Here is a 23,994-nt window from a genome sequence, read left to right on the forward strand (position 1 = left end):
AAATATTTGTCAGAATGATAACAGAAACAAAGAATTGCTTGGCAATGGTGAAGCCCAAGCTTCACAGGAATCTGTTTCTATGATTTCACTGTTTCAAAATAGAACAGTGAACAGTCTCAAGCATCTATATGTGCTACTGGGTGCCTGATTACCAAATGCCTTGGTAAAAACTGCCATGAATTTCACTAATTGGTAGAAAGAGCCTTGGGTATTAATTATAATGAATGAATATACAATATTCTTTTAGACTCTAACACAGTATCTGTATTCTATCTCCTTATTTTATCCCTCTTTCTAGAACTCTCCAATGGATCTGCTGATATAAGTAACTTCAGATTGCAAACATATGGTGCCAGTCAAACCTTCCCAACTTATCTCTCCCATGTGGGGTATACATGTGTGCTGACCTGCTGTGTGGGTGTACATGACACGCAGAGGCCACGTATTCTTGAGTGTCATGTATTCTCTGCCTTATTCTGTTGAGAGATATCTTACTGAACCTGGGGATCACTGTTTTTGGTTGGGCTGGGTGGCCAGAGAACTCCTAGGATCTGCTTGTCTCTGACCTCCAGAGTTGAGGTTCCAAGCATGCAGGTTCATGCCTGGCTTTTCTGTGTGTGTGCTGGAGATTCTAAGTCAGGTCCCCATACTTGCACAGCAAGCTTTTACCCACTATACCCCAGCCCTTACTATCTGATTTTTCTATTCCTTCATAATATAAGTACATAATATAAGTACATTATTCTTGTTAGTCTAATACTTTAAAAGAATGTTTTCAGTCTATTAGTTTATATTATTAAAAATAATCAATAAGTGCCTCTGCTTAATTATCAGATTTTTAAGGGTCTGTTTAAAAATCCTCTTTAAGCGAAAGATGTTCTAATGGATTCCATCTTTAGTGTAGTTTGTCTACCTCTAATCTTTGGTAACATCTGCATGTACACATAAAAATTATCACATTATCTTGAATTGTTGTCTACATGTGTTTTATTCTCTCATAGATTATAAAATCTATTTTTATTTGTTATTTGGATTTTTGAGATAATGTCTCATGTAATCTAGACTGGCCTTGAACTTAGTATGTAGCTGGAATGATAACATCCAGTTCTTCTGCCTCTACCAAGTGCTGAGATTACAGGCCTGGGCCACCATATTCAGCTAGTCCTAAGATCTAAAAATATAAATTTCATATCTGTGACACACATTCTAGGTTGTCCATCCAAGATCCATTTCTCTTCTTTCTTATAAAAGGAATCCCAATTCTGCTTAGGTGGAAACCACCCAGCTAAAACTACTCACTTTCCAAAATTCCCTGATAAATAGTAGTGCCCATGTGATCCTAAGTTCTGACTAAAAAGATCTCTTTCTATTGAGGTCATCATAAAGCTACTGTTTGCTGTAACACAATTGTTAAATGACCAAGTGACAGATATTGGGGTTCAAGCTTCAAGCTGAAGGTAAGAGAAGCAAAGCAACCTGCTACTAGCTCTTACCTCTACCTTAGGCTGAAAGGTTGATCCTGTCTCCACGAGTTCTCAGTAAGCCTCAGACTGCTGCCACTCCTCAGTGTGGCTGGAGACTAATTGCCTCATAAGACCCTTTGGTTCTTCCTTTCATATCTCTCAAACCCTGGGATTAAAGGTATGTGACCCAAAGTGCTAGATCACCTTTGTGTGTTTATCTTTAGGATTGCATCAATTTCATGTAGCTCAATGTGGCCTTGAACTAACAGAGATCCATTGGCTTATCTCTTGAGTCCTGGGCTTAAAGGTGTGTATCACCATTGCCTGACTCTATGGCTGTGGATAGCTTTGCTTTCTTACCCCCAGACAAGCTTTAATAAATCATAAATAACATATCAACACAGTTTTCCTCACTGGAAGGAAACAAAATAGGAATGTGATGCCTAAAGGAAGAAGAGTCTTGTGTGACACCAAGGACAAAGTTCCTAACCAAAAGCTTAGGATATTTGTGACAATTGGGATAATTAGGACATTGGACAATGTGCTCACAATGGACAAATGTTTTCATAAGTACCTGCAAGACACTGGGTCAGACCAAGCAGTGATGCTTTTTTCTTCAAACAGGATCTCATGTAGTCATGACTGGCTCAAACTCAGTGGTCAAATTAAGGCTACCCCTGAATTTACCATCTGCTGTCTCCACCTCTTGAGTGCTAGGATTATAGGCATGCACCTTCATGCACACATGCTGAATACCAAACCCAAGGCTTCATTCATGTTAGGCAAGTTAACTATATCTCCAGCATCCAAAAGGGAATTTTCATTTATTTGGTATTTTTCAAATGGTAATTTTAAAAGACACAAACTAAATACCAGTTTCAATAGGGAGAAAACTACTTTTAACTTAGGAGATCAAGAATAAGTTTTTGTGGAGGCTTATAAAGGACTTTAAGAATTCGTAAGGTAGGAATTGGGGAGGGAGGATTAGGAGAAAAGGTGCCTGGATATTAGGAAACAAAGAGAAACTCAAAAAAGTAAGAGCAAGATTTTGGCTAGGAAAATGGTGGTGATATTAGCAGAAATAAGAAGCATAATGCAAACTTAGTTAACTAATACACAATACACCAACAAATAAATGATAAGACCAATAAAAAATAATAGCAACAAAAAGGAATGGTATATTTTGAGAGGACAGATAAAAGGTTGAACTTCTGTCCATATTTAGTCTTAATAACAAAGTGAATAGGTGAAAACAAGATTTCTTTTAACTCATCTCGCTCCAGCTGCCATTCTACTTGTTTGACACCTAGCAGAAGGCACATATTTGACAATTACACAAGGAACAATCTCACCTTTATCCCATCATCATGTGAAATCATATTTGAAATAATCAACATAATTGACAAAGAAGACCTAGAGTATGCTGCCAAAGGAGCCTAGAACCTGAGTCTTAAAGTTAAAACAAAATGAAAATTCAGATTTTCGGTCTCATCAGCCACATTTCACATGCTCAGTAGATACATGTACTGGACAATGGAAAAACACCCCATAACTGCAGAAAATTCTAGCAAACAGTCTGACCCAGAGGATGTCTCTTTGAAATCAGGAATCAGGCAAAATTGGCTATAGCCAATTCTTCAACATTTTTCTGGACTGGATTTGAATCCATGCAGTATGTTACTTAAGAAAGGGAAATGAAGCTGAGGTAAAGGAAAAGAATGATTGTTCCTTTGGAAAACACAGGAAAATAAAACCTATTATAAAACTGAATGACTAGAAAATAGAATATAAAACAAATAAATCAAATCTACAAATGTTTGCACAAGCCATCTTTATAAAACAAGCGGATGGCGTCTACTGACAGCAGCAATGAAGGTAAGCACATCTTGAAATGTGCTTGATGAGGTGTACAGTAGCTATATGACTACAGCTGAAATAAAGTCTTTAGCTCCATCAGGGACTTAAGAGAAAAGAAGCACAAGGGATGTAAAGGTAGCTTAGCAGTGAAGGGCACTTGCTGCTCCTCCAGAGACCTGGGTTTCCTTGCATCCAGACTGGGTGGCTCTTAGCTGCCTATAACTTCAGCTACAGATGATCTTCTGATCTCACCAGGCACATACACACAGAGAAATAATAATAAAATAAGCCTTTTTAAAGAAAAAAGAGAGGAAAAAAGAAACAGGAAAGAAGTAAGGTGCCATGTTGGCTTAATTTCTATTTCTTCACTTCAAAGTAAATTTCTTCTTCTGATTTACTCCCCTAACCTCAAAGCTCAATGCAGCGAGATAGCTCCATCAAGGACATTGGAAGGACACAACCAGGGACAGGACTCCCTCCTGCAGCAGCTACAGCCCTCGACTGCTTTAAGGTTTTCTGTTGGTTTCTAAGGAGACAGACCAGTGTCAATGCTGAAGGAAACAACTCACATTATTCTAGTATGACTCAAAAGAAATGCACTGGAGCAACCATTTTAACTGCTTAAGAGATGTTCTATAAGAAGTATAATGTTACTTAGTCAAACCACAAGTCCCAGTGTATCAACACCCTTCAGGGGACTCTCTGAATAAGGACAACTATAAGATGGTATGAACAGAATATTAAAATTGTCCAGAGAAAAATTAACAATGAACCACTTTTATCTTCTTTCCATGTAAATTAGTTACTGTAGGACAACAAACATATCAGCCCAAAATGAGAGCCAAAGTCAAAAGCCCACCCAGACTTAAGTACACACTGAGAAACAACATTCCTTTGTTTGAAATACTTAAGTTACTACTTAAACATTTAAATGTATTACCTAACAGTTTTAAACTTAACAATGCACAAATATGAAAAGATTCTGTACCTCCCCACCACCAAATACCAAACATTAAGAAAACAGATTTTTTTTTCTCAGTTTCTGGGTGGTACAAACCTAGAGGCCAGCAAACATTCCTGGCTTCATTCTTAAGGGTGATGAAATACATCTGCAAAAGCAAACAGTTTTAAAGCTGAGCTTGTCAAAATTTTATTTTGAAATAGCAGCAAAAAAATTGTTTTTCTCATTTCCTCAATACTCTTAAAGGGATATCGAAGCAAAATCCAGTAAACTTTTTTTTTCAATGAAGAATAGCTTTGGTGAGCATACATTCATTCATACACACAACCACACAGTGAGGTTTAAGGATAGACTCTGACAAATAACTAGTCCCATAAAGCTGATTTATGGTGCAGAACATTACTCAATGCCTTAGGCAAGTAAAAATGTTCCTTCTGTTTCCCCTTTTAATGTGAATCTACACTGAACCTCCCAAAAGAAAATATCTTTTCCACCAAAGTCTGAACATAACTTCTTTTTTCTCTCTTTTCTAATTTAAATTAGAAGCAAGCTTGCTTTGCATGTAAATCCCAGCTCCCTTTCCCTTCCCTCCTCTCCTGACCCCAACTTGTTCCCCAACCCCCATCCCATCCCCCCTGTTTCCCAGGGAGGGGGAGGCCCTCCATGGGGGATCTTCAAAGTCTCTCATATCATTCAGGGCAGGGTCTAGGCCTCCCCCATGTGTCTAGGCTGAGAGAGCATCCCTACATGTGGAATGGACTCCCAAATAATGCTACTATGAACATAGTTGCACACTTGTCCTTATTTATGAAAATGCATCTTTTGGGTATATTCCTAAGAGTGGAATTGCTGGGTCTTGTGGTAGACTGATTACCATTTTCCTGAAGACCCACCATATTGATTTCCAAAGTGATTGTATAAGTTTGCACTCCCACCAGTAGTGGAGGAGTGTTTCCCTTTCTCCACATCCTCTCCAGCATAAAGTATCATTAGCCATTCTGACAGGAATAAGATGGTATTGCAGAGTTGTTTTGATTTGCATTTCCCCAATGGCTAAGGATGTTGAGCACTTTCTTAGTGTCTCTCAGCCATTTCAGACTCCTCTATTGAGAATTCTCTATTTAGCTCTGTAACCCATTTTTAAATTGGGTTATTTGGTATTTTGGAGACTTAGCCTCTTGAGTTCTTTGTTTATTTTGGAAATCAGCCCTCTGTCAGATGTGGGGTTGGTGAACATCTTTTCCCATTATGTGGGCTGTCATTTTTATCTTGTTGACTGTGTCCTTTGCCTTGCAGAAGCTTCTCAGTTTCAGGAGGTCCCATTTATTAATTGTCTATCTCAGTGTCTGTGCTACTGGTGTTATGTTCAGGAAGTAGTCTCCTGTACCAATTCGTTCAAGGGTACCTCCCACTTTCTCTTCTAAGAGGTACAGTGTGGCTGGATTGATGTTGAGGTCTTTGATCCATTTCGACTTAAGTTTTGTGCATGATAATAGATATGTATCTATCTGCAGTCTTCTACATGTCAGTATCCAGTTATGCCTGCACCATTTGTTGAAGACTTTCCTTTTTCCATAGTATAATTTTAGCTTCTTTGTCAAAAATCAGGTGTTCATAGGTGTGTGTGGGTTAATATCAGGGTCTTCAATTTGATTCCATTTGTCTACCTGTCTATTTTTGTGACAATACCAAGCTGTTTTCATTACTACAGCTCTACAGTAGAGCTTGAATTTAGGGATGGTGATGTGTCCTTAAGTTCTTTTATTGTACAGGGTTGTTTTGGCTATCCTGGACCCTTTGTTTTTCCATATAAAGTTGAGAATTGCCCTTTCAAGGTCTGTGAAGCATTTGTGCTGGGATTTTGATAGGGATTGCATTGAATCTGTAGATTGCTTTTGGTAAGATTGCCATTTTTACTATGTTGATCCTACCTATCCAAGAGCATGGGAGATCTTTCCATTTTCTGTCATCTTCTTTAATTTCTTTAATGACTCAAGCTCTTGCCATATAAGTCTTTTACCTGTTTTATTAGAGTCACCCCAAGATATTTTATGTTGTTTGTGGCTATTGTAAAAGGTGATGTTTCTCTGATTTGTTTCTCAGCACATTTATCGTCTATATATAGGAGGGCTACTGATTTTTTTTTTGAGTTAATCTTATATCCTGCCACTTTGATGAAGGTGTTTATCAGCTGTAGAAGTTCCCTGGTAGAATTCTTCAGGTCACTTAATTTCTTTTTATATATATATAAATTTTATTTAAATCAGAAAAAAATCTTATTTTACATATCAATATCAGTTCCCTCTCCCTCCTATCCTCCCATACATCCCAAAAACCACCATCCCATCCCCCATCCACTCCCCAGGGAGAGTGATACTTTCTATGAGGGATCATTAAAATCTGTCAAGTCATTTGGGGCTGGGCCTAGGCTCACCCCTGTGTATCTAGGCTAAGAGAATATCTCTCCATGGGAAATGCGCTCCCAAAGTCCCTTAGTGCACTAGGGATACATCCTGGTTCCACTGCCAGAGGCCCCATAGACTGCCCAGTACTCTTACATTCAGGGGGCCTGGTTTGGTCCTATGTTGGTTCCCCAGCTGTCAGTCTGGAGTCCATGAGCTCCCCCTTGCTCAGGTCAGGTGTTTCTGTGGGTTTTCCCAGCATGGTCTTGACCACTTTGCTCATTATTCTTCCCTGTCTACAACTGGATTCCAGGAGTTTGGCTCAGTGCTTGGCTGTGGATCTTTGCTTCTGCTTCCATCAGCTACTGAAGGCTCTAAGATGGCATGTAAGGTAGCCTCTCCACTATTGCTTAGGGTCCTAGTTGAGGTCATCCTTATGGATCTCTGTACAATTCCCTAGTGCCAGATTTCTCTTTAAACCTATAGTAGCTTCCTCTATTGATGTGTCTCTTTTCTTGCTCTTCTCTATTCATCTCCCCACTCCATCTTCCCGATTCCTCATGTTCTCCTCCCCCCTCTTCTCCTCCCCTCCTCTTTCTCCTACATCCCTCCCCCACCCCCCATACTTCCAATTTGTTCAGGGGTTCTTGTACCTTTCTGCCTCACTGGGGGACTGTGTATGTCTCTCTTATGGTCCTCCTTGTTTCCTAGCTTCTCTGGAGGTTAAACATACTTTCTTATCAGCAGGATATCTAATGAGTTAAATCAATCACTGGGCTGCTAATTCAATTTGATCTTCAGCAGAAAGAAGTCTTCAGATTGAAGAAAGTCATTTTTGTTGTATCTTGATATTCTGGACAAAATACAATTCCCTGGCCAAACATGTAAGTCACATAATGCCAAACAAATGGAAGTCAAACTCTAGCAATTGAAAAGAAACACAATAAACAACCATTTTCCATTCTAAGGATCTAACAGACAAATAATAATAACCTTTAAAAGCAAAAATTGATGGAGGTTGCCATGTAAAGAGAAAATAAGAAGCATAAAACAGAGAACAGTTTATTATTAATTCCAGGATCATAACTGAGCAAGTCAGACATTTGGAAAAAGAAAGTGAGGGGCATGCTGGGGCATGCAGAGGAAGATGATAGAAGGAATTTTAAAAATAACAAATTACAAAAGACAATAATGCAGAGACAAAAACAATGTTAGGGAGTGAGCATTCTTAGAAGATCCCTACTAGATGATGGAGACCAGAGGAAAGCAGGCACAAACCACACAAGGAACACCCAGGAGATAAGTGTGGGTCTGTGTGAGGTCCTGGAACATCCTGTGCTGTCCCAACATCAGCACTGCAGAAATCATACAAGATAGCTGATTAGTCTTCTCTCTCTAATTCACGTTGTATATATATAAATTTGGCCAATACAGAATTATGCAAAGAATTTGAATCCCAGGTTTCAAAGAACAAGAATCACACCAATTTTGAAAAATGATTTATGCTTTGAGTTTCCTATCTTGTTCAGTCAACTTCAGAGTATTAAGGTCTAATTCAACATCTTTATTACTGTACTGCTGTATAGACTATTGAATCCAAGTTAGCAAAAACTCTAGGTACCAAGAGCTTTAATTTGGTCACTGTTACATTCACAAAAATGCATAGACGATTGTTGTGGTGGTAAATTTTGTCAACTTGGCTAGACTAAGGGGCTCAATTGTTTGGTCAAAGTCTGGGCTGGGTTTTGCTGTAGAAGCACTTTCTGGATATGACTACCATTTACAACCAGTTAATATCAAGAAAAACAAATAAGTCTCCACAATGAGTGAAGTTTATCGTATAGGTGAGGTGATAAATCAAAAGGAAAGACAGTTTTCTAGGACCAAGAATTCTACCTCCAGACCATGACATTAAACATTTGAATGTAAGTGGGGCATGGTGGTGCATGTCTTTAACTCCAGCACTTGGGAGACAGAGACAAGAGAATCTGTGAGTCTGAGAATAGCCTGATCTACACAAAGCTAGTTCTATGATTGCCAGAGCTACACAGTTAATCTTTATCTCTAAAGAAACCAAAACCAAAACAAAACAAAAGAAAAACAAAAAACAAACAAGCATGAGTGTATAGTCTTCATATTTAACACATAACAATAAATCTTATCTGAACTTCTAGCCTGGTAGCCTGCCCAAAAGACTTCAATTTGCCAATCCTTACAAATACAAAAGCCATTTCCTTAAAATCATTCTTCATACACACACACACACACACACACACACAAATATATATATACATGATACATGCAATGACATGACAGGTCTTGGGACATGTTCAGTCAATATACTGCTTACTGTGTGCAAGCCTGAGGACCTGAGTTTCAGTCCTCAGTGTCTACTTAAAACTGGCCAGCCACTCTAGCAAAATTGGTGAGCTCTAGGTTCAGTGAGAGGTCTTGTCTCAAACAAACAAACAAACAAACAAATAAATAAATAAATAAGAAAAAAGAGGGAGGAAGAAGGAAGGGAGGTGAAGAGCAATTGAGGAAGGAAGACACCTAACATCAGCTTGTGGCTTCCATACACCCACACACACACATGCATACCACATACACTGTATATACAAAAAGTTTACAACATTGCATATATTGACATCTCTATATACATCTTTCTCTCTCTGTACACACACATACATACATTGTAAACATATATATGTACATATATATATAGAATACCAATTAATATAATATCTATACTTATTACAAAAACCAAATGTATTAGACTAGACAGAGTGTCACATTTCTGCAATCTCCACAGTTGGGGAGTGGAGACAGGAAGACCACAAGTCCTAAGTCAGTCTGTGTACATCCTAAGTTTAAGACTGACCTGAACTGTCAATGACATTCTATCTCAAAAATATTATTGTCTTTCATCATGTACTACTAAGTAAAACCTCCAGTCCCAGGAGGGTTACATTTTGTTGAGTTACTGGCCAAAGAGGTCCCTTGGAAACTCCACAGCATAATAGGCTACTGTCGGCTATCAGTTACTCCACACAACCTGATGGTAAGGCCCTCTTGATAAAAACGTCACTTTTGTGTGTCATTGAACATAGAGAGGTTGAGCTGGTGCATGACTGGAAGCTTCACTCTACTGACTACTTTTCATGGTACTGGAAGGCACTATGAACACTGCTGGAAGAGAAAGGCGTTCATCAATTTCTCCCAGCTACAAATCCCGAGACTTCTAACAGTGACCTGCCTGCAAGTATACTGATGCAATAGTGGCACAGATGTTATGGGAGTAACCAGTCACTTTCTAAAATTGTGTTTAAGGCTCAGTCCATGAGACAGAACATACAAGTGACACTGCTAAAGTGACCAAGAACCTAAAACTAGACAGAACTTGGAACTAGGAGGAAATATAATACTATCACTCCGCCAGAAGAACACAGCATTAAAACGACTCTTGATGACATACTGCTGTATTCCTAGATCAGTGACATGCTCAGCCCTCATCAGAGAAGTTTCTTGCAGTAGATGAGAACTAACACAGATACCCACAGCTGGACAACATGCAAAGAATGAGAGATTTTGGAGCAGTCAGTTCTAAATGTCTTTATCAAAGCCTCCCCTTAAAGGCTTAGGAGTCTATGTGGAGCAAGAGGCAGAAAGATATTAAGAGCCAAAAGTAATGGATGACTTCCAGATATACCAGGACCATTGCACACATAAACTCATAGACCTGCACAGGTTCAAACTATATGGGGTCTCAGCACTAACAGAGGAGAGTGACATGGGCTCCCACTCCTAACCACGAATATATCTGCAATTGATATCTGTTGGCAAAGGATAAATTCATTTTCTCTAATGGAACCTCACTGGGTATAGCAACAATGCCTGGGGGCAGCCCTCATGATCAGGAGTAGTTGGTCAACATAAAATGAACTTAATAGTATTTTTATAGCCTTTTGGTCTCATTTTGTTCTGTTTGGGAAGTTTTTGTCTTATTGGTATTTTGCTTATTGATACTGATTTCTGTTTTGTGAGGGATAGTTTTGCTCATGTTCCTTGTTCTGTTGCTTGGTTTTTGTGTTTGTTTGTTGGAAAGAAAGAGAAAAAGAACATAAAATCAGATGGATAGGGAAATGGAAAGGATCTGGGAGGAATTGGGGTCAGAGACAAACATGAGCAAATATAATGTATAAAAAAAGATTTAATAAAATAGTTTTTAAAATACTGCCTTTACCTTAAAAGCATTTATATTTTTTAATGGTAAAAAGATATACGTTTATAACATCTTATAAAAACTACCATTTAAAAGTGATCTTGTTCATTTGATAGTTCCCCTCCCTCATAGCAAAATAAGTATATATTTTTTTAAAGTGGAGTATGGTAGGAGGGAATTGAAGATAAAAGCCCAGGGCCACAGCAGAGGCAGAAGAAACTGGGAGAGGGAAACTGTGGCAGAACTCCACTCATCTAAGCCTCCGTGTCAAGTCATGGAGCACAATCAGTAGCTAAGTGGTGACAGGAGGCTGGTGGGGATGGATGGAAGGACAGGCACCAGCAAGGACAGGTGCCCACCCAGGGACTGGGATGAGTCTCCCCACTCAACCCCACATTCACATTTTGATCTCTGAGCACCTGCCCCCTCTTCGTTTTCCCTTTCTACACATACCTGAGACATGTGTCCAGTGCTAACATACCACCTCAGTAGAGGAGCAGCATCAGGCCAAGAAGCCTTTGTAGCCATCTGTGGTTTCCCTGGGGTAGAGATATGGGTTCCTGGGCTGTTGGGTGTCCTATTACTCTTCACCCCAGAGCCTGTCTGTTCTCAAACACACTGCCATCAGCAGGAAGCCAAGGTCTGCAGGGCCTGCCCTGACCCTGTACACACATTCATACATGTAGAAACATGGTCACTCTCTTACCTCTCCCCACAAACAGGTCATATTCAAGCAGCACGGAGGGCTCCCACTCCCAAAAGCATTTTGGGGAGGCTATCTTTCTCAGTGTATCCTTTCCCAGAGTTGAATGACAGAAAAATCCCAGTCCAGCAGAACACTCTAACTCGAAAGGATCTGCTTTGTATGCACAAGATGACCAGGGCCACATGGTGGATTAAGCACTGTGGTGCAGGTTCTAGAGCGTGTCAAACAATAGGACAGCATGGAGCTAGAACACACGGCAGCGAGCAGTCCTCAGACACTTCACCCAAGGCTCTCAGGTGCTGTAAGAGCCAAGCTAAAGGTTGCAACATCTTCCCTTCTTTTTCCCTGAAGTACTTCAACCCAAGAGGTATGAGGTACCATCCTTCAACACACTGGAATAGGCCATGACCTATGTTGCTGTCTGGCCCTCTTTGCTAGGCAAGAACTTCTTGGAGGCTGCCATCTCTGATTCCTGCCACAGCTACAGAGCTGTATGTGTGCTCAAGTCAGTCTCCATGATTACACCTGAAGTAGGTCCCCTGGGGTAGTGCTCAATGGAATCTCAAAACCTCCCTTGAGGATCTTTTCTTTATAGGGAAGGTAGCTATTTCACTTTACAACATACATGTCCATAAGCCTTGGCTTAGACACACTCTAGGCAGCACACTGTTCAATCCATCTAAACAACAAAAACAATAACCCCCCCAAAAATCCTTCTGGAACAAAACCCCTAAGTTCCCTTGTTCTTAGCAACCTGTAGGAGGCAGGCACCCTTCAGGTCTGGGCAGAGAGACTGCTCTATGCTTTCTGTCCTCTAAGTTGGTGACCGAATAAATTTGGCTCGATAATTTTCATCCCTTCCAAGCAAACACACACAGTACTGACAAACCAGACAGAGACACACACCTTGTCACTTTTTCAGGGTAGACAAGATGGGGATCTGGAACAGAGTAAGGTCGGAGAATAAAACAGACATCAGGTGTCCTTCCTCTGCTGCAGACCTCCGCCTCCACCGTGTTGGTTAAGGAAGCCTATCAAGGAGGGAGCCACAATCATGTTCTTTGGGACTGAAGACCAGACTTCCACTCAACTACTGGAATACAGTCACAGGACTTGGGCAGGAAGGGGCTCTATCACACAAGTCACATCAGGGCCACCAGCTTGCTCCTCTAACCTGGCACTATTTGCCAGGTTAGCAACCTTTGCACTATTCTTGATTGTTCTAAGACGGCACAAGTGGGGACAGCCCACTTTGACACCCACACTCCCTGTTCAACTGCTGCCTGGTCTTAGGGTCAAGGACAGTGAGGTAACCACAAACCATAACCAAGACCGACTGCCCAGAACAAAAGGCTGCAGGGCTACCCCACCCAAGTTTCCTCCAAAAGGCACTTGAGCTGACCCCGCCAGGCATCGGTGGTACACAAACCATAACCAAGACCAACTGCCCAGAACAAAAGGCTGCAGGGCTACCCCACCCAAGTTTCCTCCAAAAGGCACTTGAGCTGACCCCGCCAGGCATCGGTGGTGCACAAACCATAACCAAGACCAACTGCCCAGAACAAAAGGCTGCAGGGCTACCCCACCCAAGTTTCCTCCAAAAGGCACTTGAGCTGACCCCGCCAGGCATCGGTGGTGCACAAACCATGAGAACACCCATGGGCACAACACTGCTCTTCCTGAGGAGATAAAAAGGTATGCCCTCTTCTTGTCCAACCCCATCAGTCCCCCCCCCAGTGTCTCCTTTTGTCTTCACAGTGTAAAAGATGCCCAAGTAAGCTTAGCTGCCAGCCCTGGTCCTTTTTTCTTTCAAACAGGAAGGTGCAGGGCTGTGGAACACCAAAGGCCTATCCAGCCACAGTCCTTGCTTTGCTTAAGGACTTTGCGTCTCTAGATTACCTGTGTCCCCTGTTTACCTCCTGTAATTGCTTTTGGATAAACAAAAACAAGAGCAGAGCAAACAAATGCCCTCCCTAGTCCTTTCGTTTCAGCTGCCAGTTCCAGTTCAAGGTTGTGGGAACACTTCAGTCTTGGTCCTATACCTTTGAGTCCTCACCGATGACCCCACTTAAGGGTCCAGGGACCAGCTCCCCTGCCCAGGAATGCTGTAGGAACTTCCCGAGATACGCATAGTCACAGACTATTGTACAGAGCTGAGGCTCTGGAACCTCTGCTCTCTGACGAAGGGGGCAGGTTCAGAGGGAGCCTCCGGTGATGGGGCCATCAGAGCAGAGGGGTGTGCTCTTCGGTGGACTCCTCTCATCATTCCCACCACCTAGACTGCCAGCAAGCAGGCCAAAAATGGCAAGCGGGCAGGTAGCCCTGATGTGCTAAGACGCTCAAGTCAGGGCCACAGAAAAGACAGTGATAAATCCCGGTACCGCAAAGATGATGACAGTTTGGCTGAGGGTTCTCATTCAAAAAAGACTGTTAAAAAGGTGGTGGTAGTGGAACAAAACAGCTCTTTTCAAATAAAGATTCCCAAAATTTTTATTTGTGAGCACTGCTTTGGAGCTTTTAGGAGCAGTTACTACCTCAAGAGGCACATCCTTATCCACATTGGTGAGAAACCGTTTAGTGTGATGTAAGTGATATGCGTTTTATCCAGAAGTACCATCTTGAACGCCACAAGCATGTATACAGTGGTGAAAAGCCTGTATATAGATGTGAAGTATATATATTTTTAATCTGAAGAAGAATGGTTACAATCAAATGTACAGTTTTTCCGTCACTTAAAGGACCTATATTAAACAACATGGATAGAGCCTATTCCAGCCCCTTGCATGGTTTATAGCATTTATTGCAAATATCTAGTGTTTAAAGAAGGCTACTCCTCTGCCTGCAGGGGGAACACTTATCTAAATGACATTTTGAAGCAACTAATGAATTTTATTTACAAGGATGAAAAATATCACAAAGTGGAATAGGCAGAAAATGAAAATGGACCACTACACCTGCTTCAACAGAACAGAAAAGAAGGCACCAAAACCATGAAGGATTGTAAGTGCTAGTGAGTCCTTAGCACATACAGCAGCTGTCACCTGTGAAGACCAAGGTCATGTCTGTCAAAGAAGAGAGGCAGTTTATCTTGTTTTGATTTTAGTTGAACTTTTTAGTTAATCATAATAGAAGTGCAATTTACTAATTATACATTGAACAAAGTGACAGGCACCTTAAATAAACAATAACATAATAACATGATTTTAGAAACAGCATAGGATTTGGGTAAAAACCTAATTGGATAGGAAATAATTCAAAGTGGCTTCTAAGTCTAGCCAATGCCAGTAAAAAACAGATCTGCATAGCAACCCATGGCATTTGATCCAATTTATGTTATTCATCTACTCAAGGAAACTATTTACAAACAAATAAATTGCAACAATATCTTGAGCCCAAGATCTTAATTGTCTTCCAGGGCATGGAAGTTAATTTTTAAAAATTAGGACATTTCAAGTATAAGAAGAGGCAAGCGTGTCTCCATTTTTGCCACATCAAGAGGAACACTTACACTAAACAGTACAAGAAGAAATCAATAACACAACAGCTCAGGGAGAATACACCAACTCAAGGTCAGCTCAGCACACTGCCAGCTGTGGTCTTGATTGAGCACAGGGAATAAATTGAAATAAAATGAGTTGTTAAAGGGAGTATACAGATGCATATGAAACACAAACTCTAAAACTGACTTTCTATTTGATAAGTATATTACTCATAATTGCTATTATATTTAGAACCTTTAAAAAGTCTGATCACATGAAAGTAACAAAATTAAAAGCAGAAAAGTGTTCCTGATTCAATTACACTGGACACTGGTAAATCTGAACTTATTGAAAGCTCTAAGAAGGGAGGTAAACTTCAGAGGAGGGGAGGAGAGAGTTTCTAGAAAAATAATTTGTAAAATTATTTGTGTGGCAGGGCGGTGGTGGCGCACGCCTTTAATCCCAGCACTCAGGAGGCAGAGGCAGGCGGATCTCTGTGAGTTCGAGGCCGGGCTGGACCGATAGCCTCCGAAACAATACAGAGAAACCCTGTCTCGTAAAAACCAAAAAAAAAAAAAAAAATTATTTGTGTGGCATTTCTAAGGTCACACCTGGACAGGTGACCCTAACTGACTTTAGAAAGAATGTGATGAAGCTGGGTGCAAAGCATCTAAATGTGTAGAGGAGATCAGTCTGGGAAGAGAAGTTAGCTCGAGACACTCCAAGAAGGGAATGGAGGGGTGTGAGTGTGTGAGTGTGTGTTTGTATAAGTGAGTGTGTATGTATATTAGCATGTGTGGATAAGTGTTCAAGTGGGTGTGTCATGAACAGATGAGAAGAGAGACATATAATTAGTATAAATTGCATAATAGGATATGTAAAGGAAACTTCAGGGACACATAAATGACTTGGGAGTCCAAAGTCAGAAAGCTGGAATAAACAAAACAGGCAATTCCCACTAAGAGCAAATAAAATAAAAAAAATAGAAAAAATATAATAAGAAAGCTTTATGGGATGAACTCAGAGAATAATAACTAATGCAAAAATCTCAACAGAAGGAATGAAAGGAATAGCAAGTATTGAAATCAAATTAGAACCCTGAGAGCTGAAGTAAAAACAGCACTGTGTCATGAAACAAAAACTACAAAGCAGGCTGGATGTAGTGTTCCATGCCTTTACTCTGGAAAAGAAGTTGGGGGTTCTTTGTTGAGTTTGAGGACAAGTCGGGCTACTTGGTGAGTTCTGGCCCAACACACACACACACACACACACACACACACACACAGAGAGAGAGAGAGAGAGAGAGAGAGAGAGAGAGAGACAGAGACAGAGAGAGAGAGAGAGAGAGACAGAGACAGAGAGAGAGCGCCAGTCACTGGTGAAACAGACAAAGCAGAGAAAACAGGTCCAAGATGCAAACACCACGATTCTCAGAGAGAATGATTAAACAACAAAACTATGAAGTAAAGAAAAAATATGAGTGTTCAGATCAAAGGAGCTCACCAAACACCAGGCAGTTATAATGAGGAGAAAAACAAGACCAAATACTTGATGTATTGTGAATTATATAGAAGCTATCACAGACTTGACATACTGTACATTATATAGAAGCTACAGGTCTTAAGTTACAGGCTTAAGACAGCAGAGAAGGTAATTTACATATACAATTAAAGGTGAATATTGCATTGGAACTAACATTGTACAATACATAGATGAATCAGAAAGGTCATGCTAATAATGTTAAACTCTATTGTGTACACTTGTAATAACATCAACAAATTAAAACAAATAAGCAGAAAGTCTGATGGGTTGACAGCAAGGCTTTAAGAAGCTATTCTTCACCACCTTTAAAGGCAGGGGTTTTTCTGCCTTCTTTTTTATTGCATCATTTTTTGGGGTGTTTGGTTTGGTTTGGTTTTCTTTTCTTTTTCAAGTACTAGGAATTGAATTTAGGGTCTCAGGCATGCTCTTCCAGTTTTTGGAACAAAATAGCCTACATTTTCATTTTGCAATGCAATACATGAATGAGGCTCTATGTCAAAGAAAAGAAACTTGAATCTGAAACTAAGAAGCAAAATTTCTTTGTTCTCTTCCTCTGATGGTATAAAATTGCAAAACCATTTCTTGATTACAGAGATTTTTCTTTTAATGATCATTTTTATTAAATAAATGAATGTTGTAATTTAAGTATTTATAACTGAACATTAACTGGAATTGTTACTACTAAAATAATGAACTTGGGCCAGGGAAGTGGTTCTTTTGGTGAAATTCTTACTATGAAAGCATGAGGACCTGAGTTTGGATGCCCATCATTCCTGTTAAAAGTCTGGCATTGCTGTGCCTGTAAGTTCAACCTGTAAGGAGGTGGAGACAGAAGGTTCTGGAATCTTGCTGCCTAGTCCACCTAGCCAATGATGTGCTCAAGGTTCAGTGAGATACCACCTCAAAAGACAATGGAGAGCACTGAGGGAGATACCCTGTGTCTGCTTCTGGCCTGCTCAGGAGCATGCATGGGCATGTACACCTATGCACCACATACCATGTGTGCACACATAGACACAGACACACACACAGATATACACACAGATACACACACACAGACACACACACACATAGACACACACACACAGACACACACACAGACACACACACACACAAATCTTCAGAGCTGGAAGAAAACATCAAACAGTGCATGTTTAAATCCTTGTGTGTTTAAATCCATGCATATCTGATTATTATAAGTTATGTTCCTTTAAAGTATAGTTACAGAATAAAAGAAATGAATTTTCATGCTCTCAATGTTTTACATAGTCTTGCAAAATATTCAGAACAATGCACAATAAAATGAAAATGTCTGAGGGCAGCGCTTTCCCTATGTATTTCCAATACCAGTTTCTCTCTCTGTCTCTCTGTCTGTCTCTGTCTGTCTGAGGCAATTTCACAACACAAAATGAATCACATTAAACAGAACACTTTACTTGTTGCATTTACATATGCATGTGGGTTTGTGTGTGTGTGTGTATGTGTATATATATATACACATATATATATATATATACATACATATATGAGTGCATGCATGCCAAGATGGTTGGGTTTAGGAGATTTAACCAGATTTTGTGGCAAAACCTTTTCCTGCTGAGTCCTTTTGCCAGTATTAGTTTAATAGTTTAAATATTTTGTAGCTACAGCCATACAGAAACTGTAACATTTTTATATACTTTTCAGTTTTGTTGTAGTAGAAGGCATATTTGCTAAAGTAGGGCTATAGGACATGCTTCATTTAATAGTTAATTAGTTTGTTTAAAAGTAAACATTTGGAGCCAGCAAGATAGCTCAGCAAGTAAAGACACTTGCCATGAGCCTGACTGAGTTAAATCCCCAACCTGAACTTGATTCCTGGTGCAAGGATATCCCAAAGTTGTCCTTGACCTCCACCCACGTGTGCCGCCTACACACAAACCACTAAATAAGTAAGTAAGTAAGTAAATAAATGTAAACATTTGTTAAGTGTGATACACACAGATACTCCAGCATTTGGGAGGTGGAAACAGAAGGAAGGATCAGAAATTCAAGGTCATCCTTAGCAACACAGAACATTCAAGAGCAACCTAGGCTATGTGACATTTTTGTCATCCCCTCCTGCCATAATAAAAAAGTCAACATTTAAATGTAGGCCATTTTTGTGGGCTTCTGTTAATACACTCACCCAGACTCTATGATTATTAGGAAGATCTCCCATCCTGGGTTGTAGTCACTCACAGGAGGATCTGAGAACAAATGTCAGGGTGGGTAATGATTGACAGTCCAATCATATCCAAGTCTAGCAACCACAGCAGAATGCTGTCTTTATTAGTTTCTTATTAGTCTGGCCTAAGTACATTCTCGTCAAACCATAGAACCTAGGGCCAGGGGCAGATGAACAGCTTAGTGTGGTGGCAGTTAAAATGAAATCCAGAACATTGACCCTAAGGCAGCTACTGAATTGCACAAGTTTCTTCAAACTCTTATTAGTCTAATAGTTTTTTAGTTAGTTTTTGTGAGTGTTCTAGACAGGTGATACTATAAAATGCCAACAGTGATAGCTCCTGTCCCTTGCTTTATAGTATTTACTACTTATGCTGCATTTTATTACACTTGAATCTCCAACTCCAGATAAATGGTGATGTCAGGTGTCCAACTTTCCCTAGCCTGAGTCGGACTTCCCTTCAGCAGTTCATTAAACACCATGTCAATGTTCTTTTCAAGGCCCTGTGGTCAGGTCTCAAGCTCTGGTGAACCTGAGCATGGGCACTGCCACATAGATAAAACAATAACCCAAGGAGATAAAAAACCAGAAAACTTTCATTTTGTTAAACTTTAGAACAGGGTCATTGCCAGTTATGACTGTGTGACAAAATTTCTCTTTTTGATCCTCTAAGCAAGAGTCAATCCAGGAGAGGTGGGACTGTCAGCCAAAATGTCAGCCAAAATAGTTATTTAATTTTATATGATGTTTTTATGTTTTTGTTATTTCTATGGGAATGGCAGTAGTTAATAGTGGCCAAGGAGAGGGCAATAAGGGGGATGAATATTATAAAAAGTATTATATACACTTATTCAATTTTCAAACAATACATTTTCAATGAAAGAACTTATGGTAATCATATAAATAAATATTTAGAATTTTGTTACAGAATGACAGATTTTAAGAATTATCACTAATATGTTAATGCATTTTGCATGTTGAATTAATTGCACAGTTAGACATGATGGCATATAGGTATATATGCAGACTCAGCACTTGAGGAGGCTAAGGAAGGAGAGATTCCTTTGTGTTTTGAGCAAGTCTAGGCTACACAGTGAGTCTGAGGCCAGTATGGACTATATGAAAAACCCTATCTCAAAGAAAACAATTTGTTTGATGGTTCTAAGAAACATTTAACATGGGCATCTTAATGGGGTGAACAACTATCAGTACTGCTCAGGGGAAAAATGGCCAGAGTTGAAAGATGGCTTTGTGAGTCATCACCAAGTAAGATCAATAAGTAGATAGTGTCTATTTTATTCACTGTTATATAACCAGAGACTGGCACATGGTAAGTGCTCAATAAAAATTTCATAAATTAATTGATTCAAAAATGTATAGGACATTTCCCTGAAATTAGGTTACCAGGAAATGGTTATTACAGAATTCAGATTTAAAGTTTATAAAATAACTTTATGAAGGATTAACAGGAAGCTACTATTTAATTGGTGCCTGGCAGAAAGTAATGCTTAGAATGCTAGAATTTTTTGGTAACTTAATTCTATAACTATTATTAATAGGAGCTATTAATTATTATATTCTCATTGTCTCTTTGTTAGTGTGTCAGGGTATTCAGATACACTGGGCACCTTGCACAAAGTCATGAAGCTGGACTTTAAATATAGTCTTCTTTCAGCCCACTAGAGTATGGTACCTTCTAGAACATTTACCTCTTCCATCCCACCTGGGATGCCTGCTGCATTTACTCTCTTTTGTCATCCTATTTATTTTATTTTAGGGCTCATGACGTGACTTGTTTGAGAGATTCTGTTGCTACGAGATTAGTGATTCTTCTAGTTTTCTACAGCCACATCCTGGTGCTTTGAGCATTGTAAGTTCTCAAACAGTCATTGAATGAATGAATCTATGCAAGTCCCTCTGCAATATTAAAGGAAAGTTAACCTAAAAATGAGGCTGCTATTGTCTTAAGTACTTGTCCCATGTCCATGTCTCTCTTGTATCCCCACCTTTATCCCATAATCAAATTTCTATATTGAAAGCTTGTTCCCAGTGTGAAGGTACTTGGAAGTGAGACCTTTGAGATGTGATTAAGAAAAGATGACAGCATCCTTAAGAATGGGATTGGTTCCCTTACAGAACAGGTCACAGCTCCAGCACCAAGAAGAAGAGAGTTGTCCATGATGGAAAGCAGGTCCCTTACTAGACTATGAATCTGCTGAAACCTTGATCCTGGGAATTTCAGCTTACAGAACTATATGAAACAAATTTCTGTTGTTTACAAACCATCCAGGCAGTTGTAGTTTGTTCTACTAACCCACATAGATTAAGACAAGATTTTATAAAGAGCCACAGATTAATGAAGAGAGCTTGCAGGCTAGGGTTTACAAGTTCATGGTTACTTTGTCCTAGTCTCCTGTTTCCTTAGAAACCCATTCTTCAGTGTTTTTAACTGTGGTGCTGTTCTTATGAAAGATGAATGACAACCCAACTATATTACCTTTCAAAGCATTTCCACTAAATGTTTCCTGCTTTTTCTAGAATAACAAAATATGGTCACATTCAAACAAAGCATTGCCCAAAAAACATAACATATTGGATTCAAGTTTTTTCAAGTGTATTTACACCAGGGCCTTAAAGTGGTGGGTTTAGTAGACTGTATGGGGGGGGGAGATCAGCCTTGTTTTATTCTTTCAAATTAAAATGATCCAACTGTTTTAAAATTTTTATACTGAGCAAAAGAAATAAGATAGAACAAAACAATGCCCTGTCACTATTGGATAAACAATTTGAGGTCCATGATCTACCCATAAGTCAAGCTTTAAGATGATTATTGGGAGTTTTAATGGCATAATAAGTGCTTTGATATGTTGTGATAACAAACAGTACAAACTTATATATTTAGGCCAAACTTGGTGGCACATTCCCATAATCTCATCACTTGGGAGGTGTTGGAATATGATCCAAGAATGGAGTTAAATGTTTGTGACAAAAACTCCAAGAAAACAAGACAAGAGTCTTGTGACCTCTGTTTCTTCAAAAGCATGGAATTGTTCTTAGAATATGCTTTTGTGCCTCTTCTGGGTGTAGCAGATAGGAGTAAGTTTACATTAGATTATTCATTACAACTGGGTACTGATATTTATTTGTATGATTCTATGGAAAAACATGATTGGCTATCTTACTCCCATGACTCCAAACCCTCTGATTCTCTGAATAAAGTTGGCTATTGCATGAAACTTTAGCCTGTCTCATTTTTAGAATCCACTCTCTCAGATTCACACCACCAATTAGAGTGGTAAATAGGGAAGGAGAGGCAGAAAGATCAAGAGTTCAAAACCAAGGCCAGAGTTGCTACATAGTGAGTTTGAAGTCAACCTGAGTTACATGAGAACTATTTTTTTAAGTGTAGTTGGGGTATAAATTGAATGTCACAGGATGTTTACAAAACAGGGACTGCTTTCTATATGTCTTTATGTCAGTCATAGTTCTGTCAGGGAAAGATGACAAACCAATCCAAGTATCAGAAGAGGTAACTACTTGCAGTACTGTAAGAGGGAGGGTGGATATGGAGCAGCAATTAGAGAATATACAGCAGAGAATTTCAAAAAAGAGTAGTATTATACTTATGAAATGTAAACACATGCACAGCATAGGTCAAGGACAGAGGTCAAGGTCAGAGGGCTCTGACCACATGACCCTGCTTCTCAATGTCAGTTCTGCTTTTAATAGTTTTACATACAAGATAAATCATATGATTTGAATCTGTTCCCTCCAAAATTCAGGCATTACAACTTTATTGGCTAATTTGATGTGTGGCATTCAGTAGTCTAGAAACTTTAAGAAGTAATTAGGCTCCTCCTCATAACACAGAAGAGACTGTGTGCAGCATTTAGTGCTCTTGGAAGCCAAGAGCAAGACCATCAGACAACAGCCTGTCGTGACCTGCTCTTGGACTTCACACCATTCAGAAGGATGAGAAAATACACTCACTTCTTTGCAAATGACTCCATCATGGGCATTTTGTGCTGCAGCAGCACAAACAGAGTTCAGCAGTAAATCAAAGCACTTCAAGAACAGAGACTGGGCATGGGTTGAATGAATTGCTTTGAGCCACTTGCTAATCAATGTTTGACTGATAAATGTCTGTATGTGTGACTGAATTTTGCAAGAAGTTTCATTAACTCTTCATGAAGGATATCTACCACAGAATAAGTCAAGAGATAGTCCAATTTTTATAAAGTTTACATTCTGGTGGGAAACAATTGAAAAGAGTAATCAAAGGCAAGGTTCTTTCTAGAGAAGCACAAATCTGAACTAAGACCTGAATTACAGAAACAGCCGTGTGAAGATGAGTGAGAATGTTCCTAGTAAAGCCTCAAAGGGGACTCTCCAAAAGTGGAAGGGTATGGTACAAGACAGGGAAGACAGAAGACATAGAGATACTGCTCAAAACCCCAGATTACCGGGTCAATCAGAACTGTTTTGAAAGCTGGTTGTAGCAGTTGAAGAACCATTAATAACCACTTGGCCAATGCAAAGGACAGCATTAGAAGGGAAGTGATGGGAAAGTCCTTCTGTATGTATGTTTCTCTTATTGGTTGATGAATAAAACACTGATTGGCCAGTAGCCAGTAGCCAGGTATAGGTGGGGCTATGAGACAAGGAGAATTCAGGGGAGAGAACAGAGAGAGACTCCACATAGCTGCTGAGGGAGCAAGATTCTTTGGTAAGATAGACCATATGGAAATACTTAGATTAATAGATAGGGGTTAATAATTAAGAGAGAAATAGCCAGTAAGAAACCTGAGCCATCAGCCAAACAGTTTATAATTAATTTATGAATCAATGTGTTTATTTGGGACCAAATGACTGTGAGACCCAGCAGGATAGAAACTTTGTCTACAGGGAAGAAGGCTGAGACAGAAAAATTTCCCTTGCTTCATAACCCAGAAAGAGGCAACAATCACTTAGCAAATCTTTCGCAAGTTTTCATCTCTTTACGTGTGTGTGTGGGTTTGTTTGTGTTTGTATATGTTATGTATATATGCATCTATGTGCATGTACCCATATGTATATTTACGTGTACATACATGTGACACTGGGTATCTTCCTTGGCTACCCTTCATTTAATTTTGAGACAGGCTCTCTCACTGACC

General features: G+C 39.6%; 1 protein-coding gene across 2 annotated transcripts in view; it reads right to left on the reverse strand.

Moving 5' to 3' along the window:
* Positions 1-23,994, reverse strand: part of Acyp2 (acylphosphatase 2) — a 143,894-nt gene that overhangs the window by 63,751 nt on the left and 56,149 nt on the right. The window contains exon 1 of one of the 2 annotated variants that reach the window (XM_040733259.1): positions 4,378-4,768. The exons of the other annotated variant lie outside the window; for it this stretch is intronic. Within the exon in view, the coding sequence (XP_040589193.1) occupies positions 4,378-4,429 (52 nt within the window). The 5' untranslated portion in view covers positions 4,430-4,768. Of the gene's footprint in view, positions 1-4,377; positions 4,769-23,994 lie in introns of those variants that run through there. 2 annotated transcript variants of the gene reach the window in all.

This window comes from Mesocricetus auratus, unplaced genomic scaffold (genome assembly GCF_017639785.1).
Source record: "Mesocricetus auratus isolate SY011 unplaced genomic scaffold, BCM_Maur_2.0 Super-Scaffold_100029, whole genome shotgun sequence".
Lineage (NCBI taxonomy): Eukaryota > Metazoa > Chordata > Mammalia > Rodentia > Cricetidae > Mesocricetus > Mesocricetus auratus.